We start from the raw sequence: 12,401 nt of genomic DNA, 5'->3' as shown, positions 1-12,401 counted from the left end.
ATTCGGTGAAGATCCGAGTGACATTATTTTCTTGAAAAAACTAATTTCAACCTATAGTCGGATCTATTTTCATGGAAATATTGGGTAATTTTTTCAATTTTCTATGGCTCTGATAAAGCGTCAACATGGCTTGAAGGTGATAGAGGTTATTACGGATGATTTTTTATGTTTAATCACTCGATAATCTAGAAAAGGTAACTATTAATAAAGCCTATTGAATGTAGTATTCATACAAAATTTTAATGAGAGAAAAAAATAACTGTTTCCAATTTTTTCGGAAAATACAGCAAATAAAAAAATTAAACCCTTACCACTATATTTTTATATTTTGGAGAATTTCCGTACTTTTATGCTTTTTTCTCTTTCGTTACTCTCCCAATCAGAAGAATTTCGATAAATATTATACCGAGAAGTAAACTTAATTTTTGACCTGTTTTTCTCTGCTAGCCGGATCCTCTTCATCCGATTGAGATAATCCGTACGTTTTTCACTGGCAATAAAAAAACTGATTTTCATTTCACCTCACATATACCTCGTTTTCGAAGATTGAGCGAGATACAGGGTGACAACGTCATTCCTGAGCAATATTCTATTGAGTGTGGTCAGTAATGTGAAATGTATAACCTTTGAAGTTACAATGTGTAATGTGAACAAAAATTGTAACTTCAAAGGTTATACGTAGCTGACCACACTCAATGGAATATTGCTCAGAAATTACGTTGAACACGCTGTATCTAGCTTGTCGAAGCATATGTCATGAGTCAAAAATGATTCTTCCGGTGTCATCTCCACAAATAATATGTTTTTTCTATTTATGATGAAATACTTTGTATTATTGTAAGCTATTTTAGTGATCGTGTCGTATGCTGCGCATCTCTTTCTAAATCGGCACCGCTGAGTATATAACCCAACCGTGCTACGTCAGAGTCACCATGCTCCGATATGGAGATGAAAGGTGTTTTTGAATGATGTCACTGAGTGTCCAATTGATGAGTCCATCACTGATCTCTGGATGAAACACCGTTATACTTAGAGAGAGGGCGAGCCTTCGAAATTGGCAGAGGACTCGAAAATATGTCAAAATTTTACTAAAAAAAAGCAAAATTGATCTACCAATGTTTTTATCCTAATAAAATATTGAATGGACATCTTTTTTGATATTTTACTCATTTCTAAATGTCAGTTCGATCGGATGAATATTCCTTCAATAATTCAGAAAACCAAATTTCATATAAATAACTCTTTCATTTTCCTAAATATAGACTGAAAATTTGAATCGGGGTGTTATGCTATTTTCCCCGAAAGATTTTAAAGGTTGATTACTATCAGGAAAAAAAAAACCAAAATCAGTTTAATCTTATAAAATAACTTATGGCCACTATAAACCATAAGTTAGGTTTACCAGACAGTGGTCGAAAAAGTATAATTTAATTTTATAAAACTGAAATTTTTACAGAGAGTTCCAAAGTTACAAGCTGAAGATCAAGGAAAATGGTGGGCTACTCTAGAAAAATTTCAGAAATTGTTTCGCAAAGCATCATCTTCACTGCATCAGCAAGGGAAGATGGATGATGATGCCAAACACAACTATTTCATGTCAGGTATAGACAAAAAAATTGAATATTAAAAAATCATAATATTTCTACATCTTTCCAGTTACGGAAAGGGAGGTTATAAATGGAATTCTGAATGTGAAGAATACAAAAAATCATTGCTTAGCCTATGTCAGGTACATAAACAACATAAATTTACAAAATTTGAAGAAGGCCTCTCTTTTTGTGGATATCATCAATAGAAGCTTGGATACCGAATCTGCCAAGTTACTCGGTAATCTGAGAGACGATAGATTACCAAATAAAATTGAAACAAGTAACTATCAAAAGTAAGTTAGGATTTTCTAGCATGAAATCACGCTTCTTATGAAAAATCAGTTATTCGCATTTACCTAAGCATCACTCAATTATTAATATGTATAGAGTGGCTTATCTCTGTTTTTACAATAAAAAAGATTGATAAGCAGGAATATATATTCCAGATACAATGTTGAATGGATAGGAAGAGAAGGTTTGGACCCAGAGACCCATGATGAATACTTGAAACATTTCATTTCACATTTCTACAAGAATATAGTTAAGCTGGTTGACAGAGCAATGAGAAAAGAAGACTCTAGTGCTCAAGGACAAATAGTTACAGAAATTTTACAACACTTACATGCCTGCAACAATTCTGTTAGGGTAACGTATTCAGTATAAATTAAAATATTATATTATTATTATTTGATATTATATCATGATTCACCCAAAACTCAAGAGATTTGTCATAATTTCTGGTATTAATTAAGTTAAGATGCACTTTTCGAAACAAAATATATACAATATATGTACTTTCATCGATATGAAGTCCAAATTATGTGAGGAAATGAAAAATGAGTGACTTTTTCTAACCATAATTAACTCTCTTATAACTTAGGTATTTTATGGGAGAGAGGATACTCTTGAACTCATCCACCTATATATGGTTGAAGATTCGGATTCTCTTCTCATATTATACGGAGAAGGAGGTTGTGGTAAGACATCTCTACTAGCCAAAGCAGCCAGCATGTGTACAGGAAGAGATTGGTTCAAGAATGCTAAACCAATAAGCATTATAAGATTCTTAGGAACAACACCCGATTCCTCTGCATTAACACCAACTCTAATATCAATTTGTCAACAGGTAGAGTAAAAGAAATGTATTTCATACATTTCTGATGAAAATAATTATTCAGTCCATCATAATCAGCTAACTAATAAATTAGGTTGATAGTTCAAAATTACAAAAGAATTGGTGTACTTGAAATTTCTGTTTTTCAGATATCTTATAACTTTATGCTACCCTTTGAAGGAATACCTGATGATCTTGTTCCCTTAACAGCTCACTTCAAACAGCTCTTAACTTTAGCAACAAAAGAACAACCCCTTCTTCTTTTCCTCGATTCGGTAGATCAGTTGACAGGAACTCAAGATGCAAATAAAGTATCCTGGTTACCTACTCGTCTACCACCATATTGCAAGGTAATTAGAAAAGTTAGCATTTATGTATTCACTTATAAAAACTCTATAAAAAAATTTGCTATATTTTTCAGTAATTTTCATCACAATAAAGCCTCTTTCTAACTTCAGTGCATTAGATTTTTACTATAAAATATCTCTCAAAAAACCTACAAGTTGTTCTGCATTTTAGACTTTCTTTCCAGTGACATTTCATAATTTTTTTGTCTTCGAGCTAGTCTCTCCTCCTTCAAGCATTTTGACATTTGCGTTTCTTGTACATTGCAACGTCCAAAGAATTTCAGGAATGGGTTCTGAAGGAAACGAATTTGAAGATTTTTAAGATGACATATCTCCATAATCTTACCTCTTCATGACACTTTTGGAGACATTGTATCAATTCATTGCATTCATCTGTGTGTAAATGACACGCTAAATCCGGGTGCATATTCAAAATAATAATTTACTGGCAATTAAAACTATTTAGTTTGTTTGATCAATATAAATATAATACACATAGAGTAAGTACATACTTGTTCTATGATAATACATAACACAGATTTTGAGGTTAGCTCGTCTGATCTGTCAGTACCACCACTGACCACAGAGTGGCTTACCCATAGATTTAAGAAATATTTCTTTTTATTATACTATTAATACAAAAATGATTTGACCAGGATTTATATTAAGACTGCCATACATTCGAGTGTTTCTATAGATTCTTGTATCTTGTGCTTCGGAAGAAGATAATCCAGAAGTCTCGAGGGAGTATCACATACTTCGACGTATGGTTGATAAAGATGAAAATTTTATCGAAGTCAAGGCTTTGGGGGAAGACCTAGCCATGCAAGTTATTAAGTAAGTTAGAATTCATTTTGATCAATCAATTTATCACATTGTTTTTAGAATGTGGATGAGAACATCTTGTCGCGATCTCACCAACTACCAATGGCGGCTCGTATCGAATGCCATCGACAAATGCAGTTTACCGATTTTCGTTAAACTGGTCTTCGCGGAAATTTGCAGATGGAGGAGTTACACAAAATCTGCCGATACCCACTTAGCAAATACTGTTATGGATTCCATTATGATGTTGTTTGAAAGAATAGAGAAACAAGTAAGATTGACGTTAGTTTTTAATATAAATACGAACGAAGAAAGTCAATGGACACTTGGACGTCATGTTACTGATATTCTGAAAATGCATTTTTTGGTTCAGAACCGTTGGATCTTTTATTCAGTGGCGACGCCAACTTCTAAAAATAGGGGAACAAGCATTTTTTAAGGATGGCCAAGATTTATAGGTCCTTTTAGTTTGTGTCAAATTCATGTTGTATATTTTTCTCATCCGATATTTCAGGGGTGCAGCCAAAATTTATGGGGGAAGTGGTCCCCCTGTCAATCATATTTATCAGGTTTATCGATGAAAATTGAATGATTATGAACATGTTTTCTTTTCAGCAAAAACTACCCCATTTAGAGATCTTTCGAAAGGCATATCAACGTTTGTACTAGCTGTTTGTTTTCTGCCTCAACATCATAGATAACACGATAACAAAGAAAAATAAAAATTTTGATCTGACCTGATTTTACATAATATGTAGCAAACCAAGCGCGTTTTTTGCAAATTCATAAATCATCTTTTTCAATGAATTGGTTCTCTCAATTTCAGCATAATTCTTCATTTTCATTCTCACTTTCTGACATAACATAATGAAAAAGAAAAAATGCCACATTCCATTACTTAAACATGCTTTTTTGGTTTCTACTCAATTTGAAAACATCTACTTTTAAACGAAACAAAATTTCTCAATTCAAAGACGTTTTACTCTTGTATATTTTTTTAATTTGGTAAGGTCTTTTGAAGGGGTGAAACTTACAAATCCCATTTCATTTTTCGAAAGAACTTTTCAACGAAACAAAATTGCTCAATTCAAAGATATATGTTGAAGAGAATGGTTCATTGTTAGGTTGGATCCAAATCCTTTCTCTCTGATCGCAGGTTTCGTGTAATAGTGGATGGTGCGTATTCATCTGTTGAGAGGCCTGTTACATCGGGTGTTCCCCAGGGCTCAGTGTTAGGATCTATCCTTTTTTTTTCTTTATATATCTAACTTACCTCCACTGATCCAATCTGCGCTCTCTTCATTTGCTGACGGTACTAAAATGTTCGGCCTTCCTCTTCTGCAAAGTGACGTTGTCCAGAATAAACTTCAAGACCTGTTAAAATGGTGCCAAGACTGGACGTTACCACTGAACGTCGAGAAGTGTTTTGTGCTTCACATTGGCCAAAATAACCCGAAATTACCCTATTTGATGGACGGTTGTGAGCTAAATTCAGTGACCCGTCAGATCAATCTGGGAGTTACCATCGATTATGATCTGTGCGCGTTCATCATATTACGGGAAAAGCAAAAACAGATGGCATACTTGTTCAATGAAACTTTCAAGGCCTCTGATATCTCGACGTGGAGGTTTCTTCAGGGAACTTATATACGGCCCATTATGGACAGGTTAGTGGCCTTCAACTGAGTTTGATGAAAATCTCCTGGAAACTGAATGCACATTTTTGAGAGGAGATCAGTACCATGTTTCTCCTGAATAGAAGAAACAGTTTGCGAGGTCGTCGTTTCAAGCTACAAAAGGAAGCATTCAGGTCTTCGCTGCGTCAAATGTTTCTCCTTAATAGGGTTTTCAATCTGTGGAACCGGGTGCCATCAGTGGTTGTGGAGGCTCGTTTTTTGGACTCCTTAAAGAATGGCATGTATGTGTGGTGCTTTGTTTTGGGATAGTATCTCTGTATCATGCAAATTTACTTAGTTTATTTCAGAATTGTTATTTAATTTTTTTATGGGTTTCTTATAGATAATATTGTGCATGAACTGATCTTCTGTAAATGGAATCGCAAAATTCTAGTATGTGGCTGTCATATTTTGTTTGCACGACTTCATTGGTAAAACATGCGCACAAAATGCCATTACTTCAACAATTTCAAGAAAAATTCTTTTTTCTCATTTTTGGAAGCTCGTGACTTCTCAACGAGAGGCCTAAAAGCATTTGTTTATAAAAAAAGCCCCTTTTTATTTTCGACAAAGATCCACCCTCTTAAAACTCTCTTTGTTAATGAGTCGAGAGATATCTCAATTTCTACAATTATTCCAGTTTTAAACGAATATTTTCAGTTACCATTTCCTTTAGTCATTTAAGTTCAGTTAAAAGCGCTTCCAAAATTCTAAACCTGCCACATACGAACTATCATACAACACGAACAGATTGCCACTATGACCAAATATGCCAAATTTCTTTATTACCATCTTCAATTCTTGCAGCATGGCAGAATCTTGGTATTTCACGCCTTAGCGTATATAACTGCAGCCAAAAGTGGTTTATCGGAGTCGGAATTGGAAGATCTCATTTCTCTAGATGATAAAGTGTTGGATGATGTATACCAGTACCATCTTCCTCCAGTAAGGCGGATACCACCTTTACTGTGGACAAGAATAAGAAACGATTTACCAAATTACTTGTCGGAAAGAGAAGCTGATGGAGTTAGCGTGATGAATTGGTATCATAGGTAATTGGAGCAAAAGCTCTGAGTTACAAAAATTCTAATCATATTCTTCAGACAATTCCGAGACGCTGCCAAAGAAAGGTATTTCAAGAATATGAATATGGCGACCTATTTCCACTCTATGATCGCGGATTACTTTCTGGGTATCTGGGGTGGTGGTGTCCCGAAACCGTTCAAATACACTGAAATTCAGAGACACAGGTAAATAAAAAAACTACAAACAGTTCTTTGTTTTGAAATCAATCCCGTTTTCATTCTGTTTTTTTAATATCTTGCTATACATTAAATTAAATGTTACAGATGTTCATTCATATTTGAAGGCCAAATTCCTATTGAAAATTATAAGCTATCTCACCTTACTAACCGTCAACGTTCACTTTCTTTTATTCAACTGTGTGACTCTAATGCATATTATATGACTTAATATCTAAGTCGTCTAGGGAAATAAAATTCGAGAAAACCAACATAGAAATAACCATTGACTTGGCATCAGGTTCTCGTTCATTCATGCGCCTACTGCTCAGTGCTCTCTGCGAGACCACAGAAGATGACATTGTTGTCCTTTAGTTTATGAGGAGTTCGGCATGGTTCGTATAATTAATTCACATATTCAACATAAAAACTTTGTTAAAACGGAGAGTTTTAGTGATTCGTTATTCTTTTTATGGTTCTGAAGAGGCATTCAACTCGAATTTTTTAAATTTTTCATACTGAAATGTGAATTAAAAATTATAGGCGAGGAAAACAGATTCGCCTCCCCAATCTATCCGTCAAAAAAACTTTTCGAAAGCTACGCGAGATAGATTGAGCTATTTAAGACAACTAATGTAATGATAAAGGCTTTGGTGTGGTTGATTTTCACCTGTCGTTTCGATTACTACTGCTGTAAGCATCTTCAATGATTGCTAGGTCGTAGATTGTAACTTGACGTTGGATATCAGGCGAATGCAGACTTATCCGTTTGGTTGATTGACACCACCCTGGACTCGAGTTCGAATACTTTTCATCCAATGGTTATAGATCGAAAGAATTCATAACATCCGTGGCCAATAAAATAGGAAAACTTCTTGAGAGACATAGGATAGAACCAATTTATAAACAAACACAAAAACTGGGATAAAGCCTAAGAAGTGCTTAAGATGAAGTTGACTCTTTTTCTGAAGCTGGTGTATAAAGTATAGCTTGTGATTGCCGAGTTTACATTGAGACTACAAAAAAAAGTATTCGAACCAGGATCTAAGAGTATGAACACTGTTGCCGATAAAGCCAAACGGTTCGGTCCGCTCTCACCGAATATGCTATCACCAACGGACATAACATCTTATTCTCTAGAACAGACATCATCTCAGATATAAACAGCTACTACTCACGGATGAATATGGAATCCATCAAAATTCACAAACATTCGAATAATCTCAACAGAAGAGGAAAAACACCTTATAGTGCACAACGCCACAACGCCTGGTTACCAGCGAAATCTATCAAAAGTGAAGCGATGAACACCATTGCTGCACCCCTCTGGTGAAGAGGACAATCTTTCAATCTTCGACCTAGAAACCTTTGAAGATGCTTTTAGCAGTGGTAAGCGAGACAAGACCACGGCTAGAAAGACCGGAATTCTATAAAGTTAACTTTGTCAAGGTTTTTTCAAAGATAAAACTGTTGTTCAACAATGGAACAAATGAACAGATAAAGTATTTTACGATGAACACTTCAATAAATTAGAGTTCAGGCTGAATGAAACGGCGACAAAATCTCGAAATTTGAAATTATTTGTTATATTATATGCTTGATACCCATGTTATTTGCTTCTTTTGATAAAGGTTTTTCTAGTATAAACTATGATTCAGTTCTATATTCGGTAAACACAATTTGATTTTTGTAGGTTTAACTTAACTGATAAGGAGGGTGTAGCTGACAGAAAGGTTCCAGTCCAACCTTTAGTATTCTATTCAAAGGACGGTAAAATATCAAGATATAACCTAAGAAAGGTAACATGACTTTCCCTTCAATGTTAAGAGCATGAAGTATTTTTTCTTCAGTTTGGTGAATTACCATTTCATCTGGTGCGATCAAGAAGATTCAAGGATTTATACGAAAATGTGCTCTTCAACTATGAGTGGTTACATGCTAAACTGTCCAGTTGTCCACTGCAAGCTGTACTTTCTGATTACGAAGACGCAAGTAATAACATAGAAAACAAAGATTCTAGAAGGTACGTACCATAAAGCATGCCTATTGATTCGTCTTTTTCTGACTTCGTAAGAACTATTTTTTCCGAGATCAACTTAACCGATTTTCTAGTTTCTGCTGCTTTCATCGTCTTCATCCCCAGGCCGTTTGCCATTGATCGAAACAAGTGATAGTCCGAGGGAGCAACATTTGGAGAATACGGCGTGTGGGGTAGGACTTCCCATTCGAATGTTTCCAAGTATATCTTGACCACTTTCGCAACATGGGGTCGAGTATTGTCATGCTGTAAAATCACTTTATCATGTCTCTCGTTGTGTTGCGGCCGTTTGTCTTTCAATGCTCAGCTCAAACGCACTAATTGTGTTCGATAACGATCGCCTGTGATTGTTTCAGTTGGTTTTAAAAACTCATAATACACTTACGAACTGGTCCCACCAATTACTGAGCATGACCTTGGAACCATGAATATTAGGTTTGGCCGTCGAAGTGGCAGCAAGGCCAGGATATCCCTCGGGATATCCCCATGATTTTTTTGCTACATAGCAGGCAAAAATTTGTTGCACAATAGCCAGTCTGTAATTGTAGAAGTGTAGCACTAAATGCAACCAATACGAATAATTTTTGATGCCGAGTTCAGCAGCAAGTTACCAGGCGGAGTGAAGTTAAAGTCTTGTTAAATATTCATGAATCTACTTGTGGTCTTCTATCCACCGAAACATCTTATGTATGTTATGGTGTTCTACTGTTCAAGGCTCTATAATTTCTACTGGTCACAAATTTATAAAACTCATGAACCAAAATTACCTGTCGCTCAGCTAGCATACTACCCATTTTTTAAAACATCGTTCTGCCCAACCCTATAAATTGACTTGAAACTGCATTTCAGAGAACTCACTCTTGTAGCTGATGCTCTTCGTCTAGGTGGAGCAGTCTTAGGGCAACATCCCAACATGTTAGCACCACAACTCATCGGTAGACTCCTTCCTGAGGTAGCTAAGAACCCGAATATCAAAATGTTACTAAACGATTGCGACATTAAAGGTCCAAACCACTGCGCTTTGCTACCGGTATATCATTGTTTACATACACCTGGTGGGCCTCTGAAGGTAAACACCCACTAACAGTATTATTCTCAGAATTCCAGTAAAACATATTGATATTTCAGTATTCCTTGGAAGGTCATCAATTTGCTGTATTCTCCATATGCCTCACTAGTGACTACCGTTATATAGTGTCAATTTCAAACAGATTTATCACTTGGGACCTTTCCACAAGTGATCTCACAAGGGATGTAAACCCTAATATTGAAGGAATTATGCAGCAATTAGCTCTTAGTCCTGACAATAAATGGGCTGCAGCCTACACGAATAATAATCAGGTAATAATCAGTTATCTTGCAAGAATATAAATATAAAACCAAGAACCGATTGTTTTTTTTTAGACTGTCCTCTTGAATATGCTTTCAAGTGAATTCATTATTCTCGATAATCCTTTAGAAGACAACGAAAACGTCGTTGGGGTATCATTATTAAATTATAGCCTCTTTATTTATGGTAGTAAAAATTGGATCAGATTTGATATGAGAGGGCAGAAGGAAGGTATTTATACAAATACAGTGGATCCAAATGAATGGACAATTCTGAGTAAGTAATGTATTATTCCCGACCCTCAAACGTACTGTTGACTACGTTCGTAATTTAATTGAACTCTGCTACGTCGCCTACGTCTAATTCTCACATATACTGGGTGGCCATTTGAAAACGAAACAGACGAGATTACAGACGAAATAAAGTTTTTCGATAGAAATGCTCGGACAGGTCGATTTCTGTTTCGAGGGGGACAACTTAAGATGTAGGTTACGGATGCATAGCGCTTCAACCCTTGCTGCTACAACCCCCACCCCCAATTTTTGAATAGGGAAGATGGGGTGAGTGATATCTCAATTTAAAGGTATTTTTATACTGATTTCAGCACAGTAATTGTTTTTTCATTTTATGCATTAGTTCTCGAAATATTCATGCGTTAGTTAGTTAGGAAGGAAGCCACAGTCATGGTTGTTTTGAAGCTCAAAATGTCGATTTTTCACAAAACACTACAAGTGCCATGAAAACACCACTTCATTTTCAAATACTTAGTTAAGAATATTTCGAGAACTAATGCATAAAATGAAAAAACAAATACTGTGCTGAAATCAGTATAAAAATACCTTTCAAATGAGGTATCACTCACCCCATCTTCCCTATTCAAAATTTGGGGGTGAGGGTTGTAGTAGCAAGGGTTGAAGCGCTATGCGTCCGTAACCTACATCTTAAGTTGTCCCCCTCGAAACAGAAATCGACCTGTCCGAGCATTTCTATCGAAAAACTTTATTTCGTCTGTAATCTCGTCTGTTTCGTTTTCAAATGGCCACCCTGTATATTTTTGAAATCAGGAAAATTAAGCTTTCAAAAAATGGCACAGAAATCTAGTATTCCCATTCAAAAAAACATAACTTTGGGTCATAGCTTCGTAATTAAAAACCCTTTTGAAAAGATAAGCACGCCACTGGATTCTACGTAAAAAAGTGCCTGTATAATATTTTCATTTCTGAGCTCTATCATCAGTATTAGCGGAGATATAAATGTTTTTCGATATCGCCATTTTTCCAATTTTCGCTTATAACTCGAAAACAAAAGAAAGTGGCCAAAAATGAATACTATCCTTGCTAGTTTCTCAGACAAGAGACTGTGAATGGGGTATCAGATTTTGTCTATCTCCTCTGGTTTAAAAGTTGTAGTGCTAAAACATCGAAATTTGCCCACCCTGTACATAATAACCGAAATCAATATTTTTGATTTTTGACTATGCCCAAGCTCGGGAGTTCGAACCTCGGGAAGGAAGTTTTCTGGTTATGAGAGACAGTACAACCACTGCCTGTAGGGTATTGAACTAACAGTGCTGTTCCTGAAGTTGCAATCGCCGCGATAGGACACAGTAACAAAACCTACAGACAACACAACCGATTTTCCTACAAGTTTTCAGCGTCTGAAAGGTTCACAAGATATTGAACATAATGGAACTTTAATCATTATCTTCTACTTTTTGTCAGTTATTATACATAAAAATCTAATATTGTTCGCGGTTTACTCATTTACGATAACAATTTTTTTCAGCAATGGAATTCGATAACAAAACAACATACAGAACAATATATTGGAAAGGAGACTTGGATGATGATAGGCTGTTGATGCTTTCACAGTATGATAGTGTGGATTATGATCCTTTAGAATTCCACAGGTAAGGTAAAAAAAATAGTTAATTAAAATATTATAAACTTTATCCTTTCATGGGTAGTGCTTTGGTATTTAACAAGAACAAAGACATACTATACGCATGCACCACTGAAGGTGCATATTGCGTTTCGAAATTTGCCAGAAACTGCGAAACAAAAAGATGGGAACTTGTTGAAGATCTTTCACGTATTCAAAATGATGTTAATGAAACATTGCTTCAACTGAAACTGGACAAACAAGATGAAACATTGTTTGGTAGGTGATAATTGTAATTGTTAGATATTTTATAAAGTAGATAGACATAGATTCTTTGTTTAGCAAAAAAGTATCATCTCC

General features: G+C 35.4%; 1 protein-coding gene across 1 annotated transcript in view; it reads left to right on the top strand.

Moving 5' to 3' along the window:
- LOC123674558 (NACHT and WD repeat domain-containing protein 2) overlaps positions 1-12,401 on the top strand; it is a 41,066-nt gene that overhangs the window by 17,268 nt on the left and 11,397 nt on the right. Inside the window, exons 5-20 of the mRNA XM_045609463.1 lie at positions 1,457-1,601; positions 1,657-1,882; positions 2,036-2,234; positions 2,470-2,715; positions 2,853-3,053; positions 3,748-3,887; positions 3,936-4,146; positions 6,359-6,603; positions 6,655-6,801; positions 8,486-8,591; positions 8,643-8,815; positions 9,680-9,899; positions 9,959-10,171; positions 10,235-10,436; positions 11,946-12,069; positions 12,127-12,320. Coding sequence (XP_045465419.1) covers positions 1,457-1,601; positions 1,657-1,882; positions 2,036-2,234; positions 2,470-2,715; positions 2,853-3,053; positions 3,748-3,887; positions 3,936-4,146; positions 6,359-6,603; positions 6,655-6,801; positions 8,486-8,591; positions 8,643-8,815; positions 9,680-9,899; positions 9,959-10,171; positions 10,235-10,436; positions 11,946-12,069; positions 12,127-12,320 — 2,992 coding nt within the window. The remainder of the gene's footprint in view (positions 1-1,456; positions 1,602-1,656; positions 1,883-2,035; positions 2,235-2,469; positions 2,716-2,852; positions 3,054-3,747; positions 3,888-3,935; positions 4,147-6,358; positions 6,604-6,654; positions 6,802-8,485; positions 8,592-8,642; positions 8,816-9,679; positions 9,900-9,958; positions 10,172-10,234; positions 10,437-11,945; positions 12,070-12,126; positions 12,321-12,401) is intronic.

This window comes from Harmonia axyridis, chromosome 3 (assembly GCF_914767665.1).
Source record: "Harmonia axyridis chromosome 3, icHarAxyr1.1, whole genome shotgun sequence".
NCBI classification, from domain to species: domain Eukaryota; kingdom Metazoa; phylum Arthropoda; class Insecta; order Coleoptera; family Coccinellidae; genus Harmonia; species Harmonia axyridis.
Note: the sequence above shows the minus strand (reverse complement) of the source record. Positions and strands in the feature narration are given on the sequence as shown.